General features: G+C 37.5%; 1 protein-coding gene across 1 annotated transcript in view; it reads right to left on the reverse strand.

Moving 5' to 3' along the window:
* The window catches only part of Scel (sciellin), a 104,169-nt gene extending 88,699 nt beyond the window's left edge, over positions 1 to 15,470 (reverse strand). Inside the window, exons 1-7 of the mRNA XM_027941563.2 lie at positions 15,428 to 15,470; positions 14,469 to 14,586; positions 11,637 to 11,696; positions 9,565 to 9,633; positions 4,984 to 5,052; positions 2,917 to 2,997; positions 701 to 766 (exon numbers count right to left, since the gene is read on the reverse strand). Coding sequence (XP_027797364.2) covers positions 701 to 766; positions 2,917 to 2,997; positions 4,984 to 5,052; positions 9,565 to 9,633; positions 11,637 to 11,696; positions 14,469 to 14,586; positions 15,428 to 15,470 — 506 coding nt within the window. The remainder of the gene's footprint in view (positions 1 to 700; positions 767 to 2,916; positions 2,998 to 4,983; positions 5,053 to 9,564; positions 9,634 to 11,636; positions 11,697 to 14,468; positions 14,587 to 15,427) is intronic.
* Between the last annotated feature and the right edge of the window lie 339 nt (positions 15,471 to 15,809).

Here is a 15,809-nt window from a genome sequence, read left to right on the forward strand (position 1 = left end):
ATAAATTTGTCACTAGCAGAACACTTAGTTCACATTTTCCCACTTGGGTAGCTCCATGAAAGATGTCACCCATAGAGAAATGTCTAATAATAGTCTGAGGGGAAGGGACATTTTAAACTAAAAATATAATCTATACTTAGTAGTTCATATAACTAGAAGTCAACTTCAGTTGGACCAGTTTAAAAAGAAAATATTTTAACTGATTCCAAACTGCAACTGCTTAACATGTTCAGTAATTTGATTTAGTGTTCTATGTATTATATTCTATATGAAAGACAGACACAATGATAAGAATATCAGAGATGGTTCAGGAAGCCACCAGCATTGAGGGGAGAACATAAAAGAAACTCTCACTGTCTCTGAAGGAGCCAACCCTGCTGACACCTTGATCTTGGACTTCTAGCCTCCAGATATCTGAGGAAATCTATTTTTGTTGTTTAAGCCACCTAGTGTGTGGCCCTTTTTTATGATGACCCTAGCCAACCACTACAGCCACCTATTTACTCCTAATAACATGTCAGCTTTTCTACCCTGGGGCACCTATAGTCCTGACTTCACTTGGCACATGCTCATTCAGAGCTCGGAGTCCACAAAATTGCCTTCAAATTTATTCCAAAGCATCCATAATTATATATTATCAGTGTTTGACATATTCTTCAACCCAGCACCATAGCAGTGACATCTAACAGTGTGCCCTTACCTTTTGTTGGCTTCTATGCTTGGGGTGGCACTATAACCAGGAGGGGGTGGCGGAAACCAGGACTGTCTGTGAAAAAATGATATCAGTTATAAACATGGTGCTTGAAGGCTGAGCCTACCCCCGTGTCTGTCAGAAAAAGCTTAAAATAATTCGATGGTTAAAAAGGCCATGGAATTACTTTTTACAGAAGGCCTTGGAAATAAAATGAACACTGTTTCATAAATAAAATAAAAAGTGGCTGTCTATATTCCAGGCTATCTGCTCCCCCAAGTAAACTCCTTTTCCCATTTCCTTTGACACTGAACAATGTGGACGTGTCTTGCAAAAGAAATCTGAAGAGACTGGAAAAGAACAGCAATTATCAAATGTAGATAGTAGGTTCATGGGTGTTTATTTTGCTATTCCCCTATTTTTTTTCCTAGCTGAACGATTTCATAATAGAATAACAGTCTTATAGTCTACTTAAATTATGATTTCTTTTAAAAAGTATGATAAAAAAAACTTGGACAAGAATATTGAAAACATGAAAGAATACCAGAGCAATGCTAACATTATCTTAGTTAGAAAGATGTCCTCACATTATAAGGAAGTAATTTTAATTAGTAGCAATAGCTAAGGTCTCTGTCAAAAACACTAAGATAAGGACCAGAAATGAAGATATACAGAGAGTGATGTGGATGAGAGAAGAAAAGCCCAAGATAAAAGGAACAGACTGAGCTGGATTTATTCTTTAAGTAAGTCCAGGACTAAGACCAGGTGGGAGTCAAGCAAGACAGATTTCAGCTCCATGCAGGGGATCGATGCCCCCTAAAGAGCAGTCAGTGGTGCTTCACAAAACAGTGAGAGTCTCTTTGCTGGCTTCAGTGGTCCTGAATCAAATTTAATCTGTTGGAGGAAAGATACTTGCCCTGGATATAACATTGAACAAACCCATCTTAAGTTTCTCTTAATACCTTATAAATCTGTTTTTTAACAGACCAAGGGTGGAGTGGGTATGAAGTTTGGGTTCAGGTAAAAGATGGATCATATTTTCTGAGATTCTGCAGATACAACCAGAACTCTGTGTCTACAGGGAAGATAAAGACAGTTATCTCTCCCTACAGTGGCACCATGGCAAACCCAGCTAGTCCTTCAACAAACATGGAACATCTATCCTACACCAAGCAGGGTCCTGGGTGCAGGCACAGCAAAGAAAACAGAAAAATTTTAAAGCACTGACGCTTAGGACACTTATTTTCCATTTGCATCACGATTCCCTGGCACTGTTCATTTCAACATGCAAAAATCTCTTCCACCTTCATGCTCTGTCTCATGTAGAATATTCTGTCATCACAGATCTCTCTTCTCCATGCCTAGCAGACAACACAGAATGCACCCCAAACAGCATGTTAAAGGCCACTCAGGGGAAGCCAAGCAGGAGGCAAAAATCACAAAGAGATGTCTCCCAAGAGGGTCTTTGACTCTGTACTTAGAAGGAAAATCAGCCAAGTCTACAGAGAGGTGGGGGTGGCTACAGGTGCAGGCTGGTTTCAGGAGGACAACATGGAGTGGCTCTATGTCAATCATTATTTCAGGTTAAGGTACTCCCTGTAGTCAAACTTTATAAAATATGGTACCTGAAGTAGCCAACCCTGTGACTTCTGAGGTCAAGGCCCCAAGGGAATGGAGTATTATTTGAAGAGATTAGGGAGGGCAACTAAAGTTTGAGAATGGCAGAATGTAGATGCAGAACCCTAGAAGGAGGGGAGAGAACACGGAAGAGCCTTCCCAATACTGGTTGGGAACCCGGGAGGTAGATTTGGTTCCAAAATTAATGAAAAAAGAGATGGAGAGGTAGAGTGGAGGGATGGGTAAGGAGGCAATGCAGGATGATTTTTTAAAAAAATCTTGTTATGTGCATATGTAAATATACCTCAGGGAATTTCACCTTTATGCATAAGTAAAAAGATCCAATCAAATATAAATAAATAGATAAATGAAAGGAAGTCTAACCAAGTAGAGGAAGGAGACTGGGGAAGGGGAGGCAGGACAGGAAGGCAAAGGGGAAAACCATGAACTGGAATCGAATCCCATGCATGTATGAGTTTGTCAGGATGAACCCAACTACTATGAATAACTATAAAGCTCTACTTTAGAAAATAAAGTGGATTAACAACAAAAAGAAAATTGATGAAGAACAGTCCTTTGCAAGGAGGCAGACACAGAGCCCTTCATACCTCTTTTTCTTCACAGGAGTAGTAGCGGGGGTAGAAGATGAGGTGTAGGTCCTGCTTGCACTCAGTAAACCACCATGTGGCCTTTGGAACAACCAGAATGACAAATCATTACATTCCTCAAACCTGTTCTTTCTTCCCACCTTTGAAATGTCTGTTAATCTACTCATATTCCAGCTCACTCTCTATCCTCTACATAATGCTTCAATTGAAGATGGATAATTTTTAAATTTTCTTCCTTATGGGGGCTGGGGATATGGCTCAGGTGGTAGAGTGCTTGCCTCACATGCACAAGGCCCTGGGTTCAATCCCCAGCTCTGACCAAAAAATAAAAAAAAATGTTCTTCCTTACTTTATCTATATGATCAGTTATCAGAATATCATATAACTAGTTAAAAACTGAAGATTCTGAATGAAGAAGTAATTTACATATGGTATTAATTGTCTAAAAGTCAGGCCATTCGATTTTTTTTTTTCTTGGCAGTGCTGGGGATTGAACCCAGGGCCTTATACATTCAAGGCAGGCACTCTACCAACTAAACTACAACCCCAGCCCCTCAGGCCAATCAACTGTAGCATGCTATGGACTCATTTTTTTTTAAATCTCATGATTACATTGTGACTAACAGAATTATACTGCAATTTTACATTAAAAGTCTTGGTTTGTTTAAGAAAAAATTTAAGTCATATCATTTTAAATCTTCAGCTAGCATTTTAATATATGCAGACCCTCAAAAAATGGAAATTACTCAGGCTTGTGTCAAGTACTGAGAAGTACTGTCCAACATGAAAATTAGTTTGTATATAAATACACATTTAAAAACTAAGTTTAACTGTCTACCTAATTTGAATTACTTATAACAACTAGTAATACATGACAGGGAAAATGTATTTTATGTAAGTGGATTTTAGGCAGGCCCATGATTTCAGGCTCAATTTGCTCCGAAGGAGGAGTTGTAGATGTGAGGGGGTTTAGGGATGACAGGGAGGTTCAGGGGAGGAAAGAGTTGGGTGCCATAGGAATGGGGATATAAAATAGTTCTATGGGGGAGGAGTCTAGATCTTTTGAAAAAGACAAAGACATAGCCTAAACTTTGGTGTTTGGTTAGCATGATGGTCAACAAACTTGTTCAGTAAAAGTCCAGCCAGTAAATATATGAATGTGGACCATTTTGGTATCTGTGTTCCACCACTACCTCTGCCAAAGCCACAGGGTTGTGGCTGTATTCCAATGACACTTTGGCCTGGGGCTGGGATGCTATATCCTGGGTTTTTCTTGAACTAAAATAATACTTTGATTAGAAAAATACATACTAGTTGGGGAATGTAGCACAGTGTAGTGGTAGAGCATTTGCCTAACATATATGAGGCCCTGGGTTCCATCTCTAGCGCGCGCGCGCACACACACACACACACACACACAAGAGGAAAGAGAAAAGTACATACAATGTGTTTGTTCCTGATGATCTAAATGTAGACAAGCTTCTGATAAAAGAGAAAAAAAAAACACAGTGAAGAATTAATTAATATTTGCATCTATTGGTAATTGTCCACAAATTTAGAGTAATTACAATGAAAAATTAGATATTATTTCATAGAAATTAAAAGAAAGCATCAGCATTGGAATAAATTTGATAAAGTGATTTTATCATTTAAAAAAAATCTGTTGTACTAGATTTCAAAGGAAAATTCCCCCCCCCCCCCTTTGGAAAATTCAGTATTGGTTAAATCCAATGTTCTTAATATGTTGGGTTCAGTGATTTTTTTCTTTAGTATAAGAATGCAAAATTTGCTTTTGCATGTATTTCATCCCTGTCACCAAGACACCTTAAACAATAACATCCATGTGGTAAGATCCATGGCCTGTAGCAATAAGCCTTGATTTTTTAAGCCAGGCAACATTTTATTCTAGTTAAGAACAGGAGAAAAGTTTTTTACTCCAGAAATTCTGTGTTAAAAATACAGAGAATAAGAATTTACAGAAAGACATTAAAGTAAGATTGAAGAACTTAGGTAAGTGAGAAAAAAGGTTGCACTCAAGACTTTCCCAAAGTTAGTGGACACTGGTACCTATTGGTTAGTTGGTTATCCAAGGTATTGGCCTTATATGTTTTAGCAGCATCATCTCTGTCTGAAATCCTTTATAAAGAAACAACACAAAAGTCTAGATAAACATTCAGGTTATTAAGTTCCATTCGGACCTCTTTGATGTTAGAGTGACTTTACAACATAATCTTTCTCTTGTGAAGAACAATTTTTCAGTTGTTACATTTTAGAAATTTTTACAGTAAAAAAGCAAAAAGCTACTCATGACAAAATCTACTTATGAGGCTATTTAGAATTTTTAAAGTATGATGCCTTTTGCACATTTTCTTTTCGGACTCATCAAGCATTTAACTCATTAATTATTTTTATTTTCTTTGCTATTTAATAATATATCTAGTTAATAAAAATACTTCTTATGTCAGTAAAAGGCATCAATGAAATACTTAAGTATTTTTTAAAATCATTTTGAGGCATAGAAAATACTCTGTTTGCCAGACTCATTTTCTTTACCTCCTGAATGCACAGGAGGACCACATTTACCAACTTCAATTGCAATTAAGTTGGAGCCACTAGTGTGGACACAAATATTATTTGCCACCTCCAAACCCATCATAAAATCTCCTGCATAATTTTTCATGCTAATTCTTTCCCTTTCAAAGCCATGGTACCAAAGCCATGATATCCATAGGTTGAAGATGGCAGCATTAAAACACTGTAGGAATTGAAAGAATTCAATGAAAGAAGTCCAGAAGTCACTGCATGGATTCAGCAAAGCCCATCAGACTCTGGTGAGTCAAATGATACCTTCTATTGTGTTAAACCACCTATATTTGGGGATGGGGGGCTTGTTAAAATAGTTACTCTATCTTGACAAGATAATTACTTTGACCAATATATCAGAGGTTTTAACTCCTATAATCTTAGGTCTCCTTAAAGACCTTCTTAGATCTGGAAAAGGTATATTTGTCTACCCCTTGGGTGAGGAAGCACAAATCTGGAATCTCTGACTACAGACTCTGTTCCATCCTTGCCTGCCTCATGTCAGATAGGAACATTCCTTCTAGGACCCAGGGCTGAGTTCTGGAACATTCTGCAGATCTGCAGAAACTAGGATATAGCAAAGTGAGGTTCAGAAAAATGAAAGGTCAGCAAGATTCTTCCATTTATCCTACATTCTGGGCCTACTATAACTCTCCAAAATCTTTTGTTCTTATTATCCACTCTAGGACAAGACTTTATATAAAATATTCCTGCTAAAATGGATAATGATTTCACCTCTCTCTAAAAGAAAAGGTCATGTGGGAAAAATACAACTTCATTGTCATAAGCTAAAGATAATATCAATTTATTTTGACATACCTAACTAAATTTTGGGGCAATTACTCTAATATATTAAACTTCTGAGTCCACCTGAACACAGTGTCTGTTTGGGATACATAACACCACAAGCTGATAACTCTTGAATGCAAAAAGGAAAGATGAATAACTAGCTGTAACACTCCAAAGCACCACAGTCTCCACAGACTGTTAATAATACAGTCAGTAACTTGTACAGAATCCTAGAATCAGGTACAAAAACTCATGTCTTAGGTGATCTTCGAGCCTAAGTCAGGGACCATTCCCTGCACTAATTGAAGACTCTGAACTTCTGAGAGATTTAGATTTCAAGTGCTTTGCAGTAAATCACCATGCATACCACAAGTGAGAGGTCAGGTGATCAGAATTCTTAGAGGTTCCATGGGAACGAACCTCTACTCAGACTTTGCAGCTGTCTCTGTGATCCCAATAAAAGTTAAAAAAAATAATCTCAGGAAATTGCTACACGGAAAACAATAATCTGCTGAAAGTGAATGGAACCTTAATATTAAATGTTCTCAAGGTGAATTCTGATGTTAAAATTAAATGAACTTAATGAAAATTCCACATGTAAATCTGTGTGGGTTAATCCTACATGTCATCATAAAAATAACTACCTACTCTCTGCTGACCTTTTCATAAATTTTTTCTGCTCTTCAGAGAATAGAATTACCCCTGCAAAGTAGGGGTGATTATTTTCATTTTATAGATGAAGAAACAGGGTCTCAGAGAAGTTGGGTGACTTTTTCTTGGCCATACGACCAGGAAGCAGTCTGTCTCCAAACTCTTCTCACTGGAGCCCAGTATTGCACATCTCATTCAGACAGGATGACTGTCCCTAAAACTCATATAAGATTACCACATCTTCATTATTCTTCATTTATCACAGTCTCTTCCATGCCACTAGGGGGAGAAGTGATCAAGAGTAATGGAGGGAGGTGGATTGTGGCTCAGTAGCAGAGCGCTTGCCTCGCACACGTGAGGCACTGGATTTGATCATCAGCATCATATAAAAATAACTAAACAAAATAAAGATATTGTGTCCATCTATAATTTTAAAAAAAGAGTAATGAAGAGACCTCTCAAGTACCATTCTAACATATGTCAATTTCTTATTGCTGAGAGAGATTAACTTTGTATTTCTTCTGGAAATTGATCTTTTGCCAACTTGTGGTATGAAATAGGTTATTTTAATAGGAATGGGTCTGGGAGACAGAAAATAAACAATAGAATTAGCAATATGATCAAGAGCTTAAAAAAATCCTCCACAAAGGAACACTAGGGGGCTCCATAACCTTGGGTTTCCAAATTAGTCATTAAATCACCTTCAGGATTTGGACAATATCTTAGTGCTACATCCACTATTATATACTTATGTTTCTTTAGCATATTCCATATATGTACCCATACATATGCATATTTAAAGAAATATGTATCATATATGCAATATATGCCAATTTAAAAGGAAATTCTTGGAAGTCTAAACTCAATACTTTTTGTATTCATTAAAATTAATAATCATTAATAAAATGCACATGCACACATACTGCATATATATGATCAAATTCCTCCTGAAATATTTCACATCTTGCATTTTGGAGCGGGCTGCATGATGTAAGTCTCACTTCTGCTAACAGAACTTGTCTTTCTTTATTGACCCTGTGTTCTCTTCCTCCTATTTCCATACTTATTGCCTTAGAAATAAGCTAACCAGGATACTTCTTCCAAATGTGTTACTAAATCTTTGGGTAATTAAATTATCACATAATCTCTAGTGCCATTTGCTAGCATATAAAATGAAGAGTCTGGACTACACTGGTGTTTCTGAATCTTGGTTGCACATTAGAATCAGTTGGAAATGAATCAGGTTAATTAAAAGAATTTGGGGGAATGAGGGCAGTAAGACCAAGTAAAGTTTAAAAGTTCCCTTGGTGTTGCTAATTTGCTGCCAAGGCCCAGAATGATTCAATTAGTTTGCCTGGGAGATCTAATTCATTGCTCAAATCCCTGTCTTTACTCACAAAGTTGAGGTCTGGATCTTGACCTGAACTTTCTGATACGAAGACTACAAAAGCATGGATCTTCTACGTATCTACCTTTACTGAGGCTTAATCACCACATTTAAAAAATTCATTCCTAGAAACACAGTTTCCTGCTTCAATTAACTGGGCAATAGGACAATCCAAAAGGCCAGGGTGAATAAACAAAGGTATTTTCTCTACCTCTTCTCTGTAAACTGGTTTGCAGATGAAATCTTGAACATATACTTTTATGAGGTTATTTTTGATGAGTCTAATAATTAAAAGAAGAGAGAGGCCAACTCTTTAGGATACCAGTGATGATATTAGGAGTCCTCTATTAGGAGGACTGACTTAAAAGTCTATGAATAATATAAAAATATATACATTTGCTGTATTAATATGGACTGGCATAGTCTGAATTCCAAGTACTAGATGCTGTAAGTTTCAGTATATCTGTTTAAAACCCTGGACATGTCTTTTTTTCTGCAATGGTAGCACATCTTTAGCTACAGGGAGTGAGCTCAACTGTCACCAGCCTCAGGTGTACATTATGCCTAACTCCTGTTAAAGATGCTAAAGTTGGCCTTCACTTCTGCTTGTTAAGCATCTCTACCAACTTCAAATGAAAAATATGACTTGTGGAATTTACACTTCAACCTGGTTAGAAGTTTCTTAATGTCCTATATAGGACCAGCCTTTCTTTTCTATGTAAGAGGGAACGAACAATGTAATGGTCTCATTCTATAAGCCATATGGTGACTCTGGAAAGAGTTAATGTCTGTCATAGAGTGGATCAAAACTACTGTAGTTTTAAAACTGACATCTCTCTAGCAGGATGGAAGAACCCAACATAGGAACAAGGACTATTTGTATTTATAGAAATAACTGTTCTTTATTTTAAATTGAATTAACAGATGCCTTATCTTGCCCACCCCACTTATACTCAAGTCAGACTCTCTCAGAATCTTTCAGAAGAATCTACTATTTCCTAAAATCTAGGGTCTCAGGAAACAATTATCTAGGCAAGATTTTGTGAGTTTTGGAGAAGATAATTTAATCCTTAGAGCCCTGTCTCCCTGAAGATAAAACATCAAAGGTTCAAAGCTTACTTTGGCAAACATTGTAATATCTCACAGATTTCTAAGAAGTGGGATTTATTATGTTAACAAGTATTAAATGTAAAGCACGTGTAAATGTTTTCCCCTCACATGATTCAAAAGTACCTCACCTGTCCAAAGTGTCATCGGATCTGTACCGACTAATTGTGGCTTTTGGCCCATCTCTCTCATTTATTTTCCTGTAACAGAAATAATTACCAAATAAATTAGATAAATTACCAAAAAAAGAGCATATAAAACCTGTCATACTTTTGGCAATAGTTTTACCTACTTGGGTAGGAAAAGTACAGGTTGTCAAAGGAAAGGCCGATTTGGAGTACCCAAATCTTCCAGGCTTTGGCTTGGATAGAATAATAATAATAAAAGGTTCTCTTGTGGCTCCAATTATTTTTAACTACAGTGTAACATAATCAAGTTGTGGACAAGGATATGTACAACAAACAACAAAACATGCAGAATGGTTAATAACTAATATGAACTCTTGTCAAGTTGTCAATCTCTGCATAATAGGAAATCAACTCCTTTATAGTCAGCTGTGTTTTGTTTGCAGGGTTCTAACAGTGCTCTATGCCCACACAATGGGCTAACTCCTAAATTGCTGTATTTAACATTCAGCACCGTGGACAGAGTTGAAAGAGGATAACTCACTGGCAGCTGGAAAGGAGAGATGGGGAAGAAGGAAAAGAAGGAAACATGCAGGGCCAAAAAGAAAAAAAAAATAGAAGAAAGTGAGAGATGAGAGAAAGGAGAGAAGAGAAGAGTTATGCGGAGGAGAGGAGGCAAGAAGAGAAAAAGACACACAAGCAGGAAAAAGTGGGGAAGGAAGACAAGAAAATAGAGGCAGAGAGGACTGCAGCCTTAACAATAGGAATCATTGTTTTCAGAGGAAAGCACTGAAAATATTTTGATCTAATTGATCAAACAGAAAGAAAGTCTGTTTACTACCTTATCTAGCCTGTGATGCAGGGAAAGCAAGCTCTTTGAGGAATTATGCCGTGATTTATTGCATTTACATTTCAAATCATCATTTGAAGCCGATAGATCAAAGATATGGAGTCAGAATAAGTACTAAGACTGGTTTAGCACATCAATGTAATTCAAAATAGAAAGTAAACACAGAAAGCACAAGGCTCCTGTTCTCCCAAAACACACTGTATATATACTGAGAATAGGAAACTTAGTTTTCACTGTCACATTCCAAGTGTCATATTCTTTCATAATTATAGAGAAACTTAATAAAATGGAGGGAGCAATTTCCACTGGTGGCCAACCTCCCTGTGTCTGGTGAGATGAGGGTCAACTGGGAGGCTGACATCTTCAATATGAGGAAGCCTAATGAGAAGGCACAGGTAGAGACTCTGCCAGACCATAGAAGGGTAAATCAGATGGCACCAGGAAAGCAAAATGACTACTTTGAATAGAGAGTTGTAAGTTGTGCACCTTTAGGAAAGGTCAAAATTATGAAAAGGTTAAAAATAGTTGAGAGAAATTCACAGATAAAAAGTTTTGAAAACAGATTCAATGTGTCTACTTCACTTTCTACAGTCCACACTCTTTACTAAGTACCTCTCAGTTACAAGCAAACACAAGTTACTAGACCAGATGAAACTTGATTCTGATATATATTTGGCTTCTTCTGATAGGTGTGGTTGTTTATATGTGTGTGGGTACAAATGTGTTTTAATGAGAATATTATCTTTCTTGATCAATCTAAGACTATTTACATCAATCATTATAATTACTAATTTTGTCTGAATTTTCTCACTTGCCATCAAGGATAGATCAGTGTTTTCCACAAGCCTAGGAGTTTCCAAAAAGAAATGGACTATCTCTCTGGAAATGTTATTTCTGAATTTTAGGATTCCTTTCTCTAAAGCTCAGAGATAGCTCATCTGGTTACGTTTCTATTTCCATTATAGACCTTTCCCTGCCCATGAGAAGGACCATCCTAGTGGCATGAGCTGTGGCTGATTATGTTTCAGCTCTAAGCCTTAGTTCTGGGAGCTGGGTAAGCAGGTCCCCACCCATACCCCTGATGATATCCCAGATTCTCCTTCACATGCCTGGAACACTGGGGACAGCCTGAGGCCAGCCACAGTTATTCGGCTGACTTGAGCAAGTCTCATCTCAGAGCCACCATCTTTGTGTTTCTGCTAATAACATACCTTATCAAAACACCTACCTGTCCAAGGCATCATGGGAGTTGTGTCGGTTGAGCACCACCCTGCCATAGTTTTCATCTCTGCAGAGAAAGACCAAAATGATGTCACTTCACAAGTTACCGCCATGTTTGCTAAGCACAAAACAAGAGAGATGGGGAGAGCTCACAAATCTTGGCAAGGTTAATCCATTTTACTTTAGGCATAAGAACACAACTATGAAGCCAGTCACTGCTTGCAGGACCATCGTGAAAAGAAACAAGTTGTCAGTACAAATGATCATTTATCTCATGAGACTTCCACATGATTCAACAAGGAACAACTGTTTTGTTGTTGTTGTTATTATTATTTTTTTAATCCGAGTATGGAAACACGAGCCCACCTACGTTGTATATATTAGAAGAGTCCTTTTCCGTAGGATGGCAAATACAAAAGATTTCTACCAATGTTGTTTAAATTTAATTAACCCCTTTATGTCTGGATAATTGATGGACTTGACAATTTCCTTGACAAAGTGTAGGAAAACATGTTGCTAAGGAGACTGAGCATTCATAGGAGATTTAGCCCATCTTGAACCATGAGCCCATATTGCCCTCTTTGGTCCTTAAAATAACCCTCTGAATTAGTCAGGGAAGACACTGTCCTTTCCAATTCACTGAAGAGTAAACTGATCAGGGATTTTGTAGCTTTCCTAAAAATCACAAGATTAGCAAAGTGACAAGGTGGGTCTAGGACCCAGATCTTTTCATTCCAAACCTTTGTTTTTTCTTCTGGTCAGCTCTGCAAGGAACCTTTATACATAAAATCCCAAAGCCATGTCATTATACTTTACTCAGTACATTTGAATGTATGGGCAATTTTAGGAAATGTCAAAACATGTAGTGGAGCTCTTGGAGTGGAGCCAAAGCAGAGAGTAAGTACCTGAACCTCTTTCATGTCAACCCAACCAAACAGGAAACACTACATTTTTCCTGATTTGGCTCCACTGACATTACTCAACACTCTGGAACCATTTTTAATAATGCTATAAGAGAACTGTAGTAGACAATTAAAAAGAAAGATGAGCATTGAAACTGAAACAATCCTAGCAAATATATACCCTCATAGGTCCCAAGGGGGACGTTTCTATCTTTCTTCGTATCCCTTTCCAAAACCAGTCAGAGCGTAGCAGACACCAGGCGTGTTCTTACCTGAAAAAGAATCACAGCCCAGGACTGGGCCAGTAGCAGCCAGGGAGGCACTAGGGCCAAATTCCCCTTCACTCAGCAGCTGCCATCCCATTCCCAGCTGGCTTCCTTAGGCCTTTTTAGGGAGGTTTGACTGGCACAAAACCAACATTCCTACCAACTGTGGTTTATCTTAGACATCTCTGTCTTCATCCATCTGTGTAAATATTTGCAATCCAAAATTTATTATCTACACTTGACATCACACTACCACTACAGAAAAATAGAAATGCCATATTAAGCTCTGACAGAAGCAATAGGTGCTGCTTTGTGGAAGGGAATAATTGTTGTCCAAGAGTATTAACTCCAAAGTGAATCTGTCTCCACAAGCCCCTATATGTCCTCAAAACAATAAAATTCAGTAACAATAATCAGTAGGTATTTTAATGTAACAGTTACAAATATGATCCTCAGATAAACATATTTGGACAGTTTGTAGAAGGTTTAGATTACATATCATATAATGCTGTTTTTTTCAGATTCAGGGCTACTGACATTTGGGGTTTGACAATGATGTTATTGTGGAAGCTGTCCTGTGCATTGTAGGATCTTTAGCAACCTTCTTGGCCTCTACTCACCCCAATTGGGGTGTGAAGAACACACTCCAATTTTGACAATGAAAAGTATCTCCTAACATAGCCCAATGTCTCCAGGGGGTAAAATCACCCCTGTTTGAGAAACACAGGTATAATGAAAAGACAATGGGTCACGTTAAGATCTCCACTCTGCCACTTAATGATGATGCCCGATCAGACAAATTATGGGGCTTCTTCTCACTAGAGATTTCTCTCCTATAAAATGAGTATATAATATCTACCTTGAGAGATTGTTGTGAGATTCAGTGATACTTAATATGTCAATTATCCAGTATGAAGCTTAACACATAAGGAAATGATAAGATGTGTACATGTGTATGGGTAATTTATAATGTGCCACTAATTTATAAAAAAAGATCTGGGATGGATGCATATCTATTATAAATCTGTGTTGGCAACGAGGCTGTATGCCTATGATCATAGTTTCCAGATCTTTGGCAGAAGCAATGCTTAAAGCAGATGAAACTTTGCAGGTGGCAAGTGTTTTCTCTTATAAAATAAAGCCACATTTTCCATCCATCCAATATCTAGAAGTAGGATCCAATATCTAAGAAGTGGGGCAGATAGGACTAAAATAATTGGGGATTTATTAATTAATTTCAATTGTACACATAGAAAATTGCAATACATTATTATTGGATTTGGAATAATGCTACCATGTGTTTGTTTCCACCGGCACGACCAACACACATGAGGAATCTCATGATGATGGATTAACTGTTAGCTTTTTGGAAACCGGAAACTCCTGTTTTCTTTTGTTCACCAAGGAAACACCAAAATCTATTCCAGGTGACAATCATACTCTCTCTGAGGAGTGTCTCACATTCTCTTATGTGTAAGTGTATTAAAAATGAAGGAAATATTCTTGAAAATCTGGTACCACCGATTTATGTTTCCTAAATCTCACCCAAAATTAGAACCATGTGTTTTAAAGAAAACTTGCTTTCCAGATGACCCCTTAGTCCCAAACAGAGAACACCTCTTTCTGCTCATCCATCCACCCACCCACCCACTCCTACATCCCTACACTTACTTTTCTTCTTCTAGACGTTTCTTTATCCAGCTGCTGTCCTGTAAGAAAGTCCTTCTTTTGTTCATCTCGTGAAAACCCTGCTGCCTCGGTGTGGTCCCCCGAGTGGTGCTCTTCACATCTATCAGTGGAAACATGAAAAATTAGGTGACAGAGTGATGCTGAGTATTGGTTTGTTTACTCTGAAAATCTCAAGAAGTCCATGTAATCAGCCAGTACTGTTTCAAAGCAGGACGCACCAGCAAGAAAGAACAAATCCCACACCCCATCATCAAAGATAACATATAAATCTGCTCAGGTGCCAAGCGAAACTGCCAGAGTGGCTCACGAGGCCTCATCCAGCGCCTGGGAATGTAGAACCACCAGCCTGCAATAAACTAAGCCAGGGCTTAGTGGGTTGGGTTTTGACCCAACAAGAAATACGTCTCGGAAGTACACCCAGGACTGTTTTTATAGGACCCAGTAAATTAAAATCAATAAGTCCTGGTGCATTTGATTACATGTAATTTGATTATTTGAACTTCTGGGAACCAGAAGAAATGTCACCCTCAAAGAAGGACGTTTTTTTTAAGAATCTTTAAATTACAATTATATGATGAAAAACTATAGCGCCTGTTCTTTTTTATATGTATATATTTTTAGTTGTATATATACAAATATAAATATACATTTTTATATTTTTATATGTATATATTTTTATTATGATGGACATAATACCTTTATTTTATTTATTTATTTTTATGTGGTGCTGAGGATCGAATCCAGTGCCTCACATGTGCTAGGCAAGCGCTCTTATCATTGAGCTACAGCCTCAGCCCCTTCTTGCTTGTTCTTAAGCTTAAATTAAGCAAAGCTGATTCGACTGCTACTTCCAAGCATTGAATACCTATATTTAAAACTATGAGTTGTTTTTCCTAGATTTTAGAGGTTTTGTTGAGCAAAGGAATCATTGTCTAAATTACCATTTCCTGTGGGTGACTTTTTTCTCATGGGAAAATCAGACATGCTGCCTTCCAGTAAGGATCTAAAAGAAAAATGGGAATGTGAGAAAGCACAGCAATGACATTAATAATCTGTAACTGAGTATTTCACTACTAAGGCATATTTTTCAATGACATTGACAAAGCTATATGATATAGTACAATCCATATACTACATAAAGTACCCTGTAAGGACCTGAGAATTCATCTATTCCAATTAATTTATTTTAGAAATAGAGAAAATGAGGCCCGGGATGTTTAGTGTCCCCAATATTGTATGACAAGCAGTTGGTTGAATCATCTTCAGTTTCTGAGAGCTGAATGGTCTTAGTGGAGTTGGAAGGATCTGCATTTAAATGGTCCT

The sequence above is a fragment of the Marmota flaviventris genome, chromosome 4 (genome assembly GCF_047511675.1).
Source record: "Marmota flaviventris isolate mMarFla1 chromosome 4, mMarFla1.hap1, whole genome shotgun sequence".
Classification (NCBI taxonomy): domain Eukaryota; kingdom Metazoa; phylum Chordata; class Mammalia; order Rodentia; family Sciuridae; genus Marmota; species Marmota flaviventris.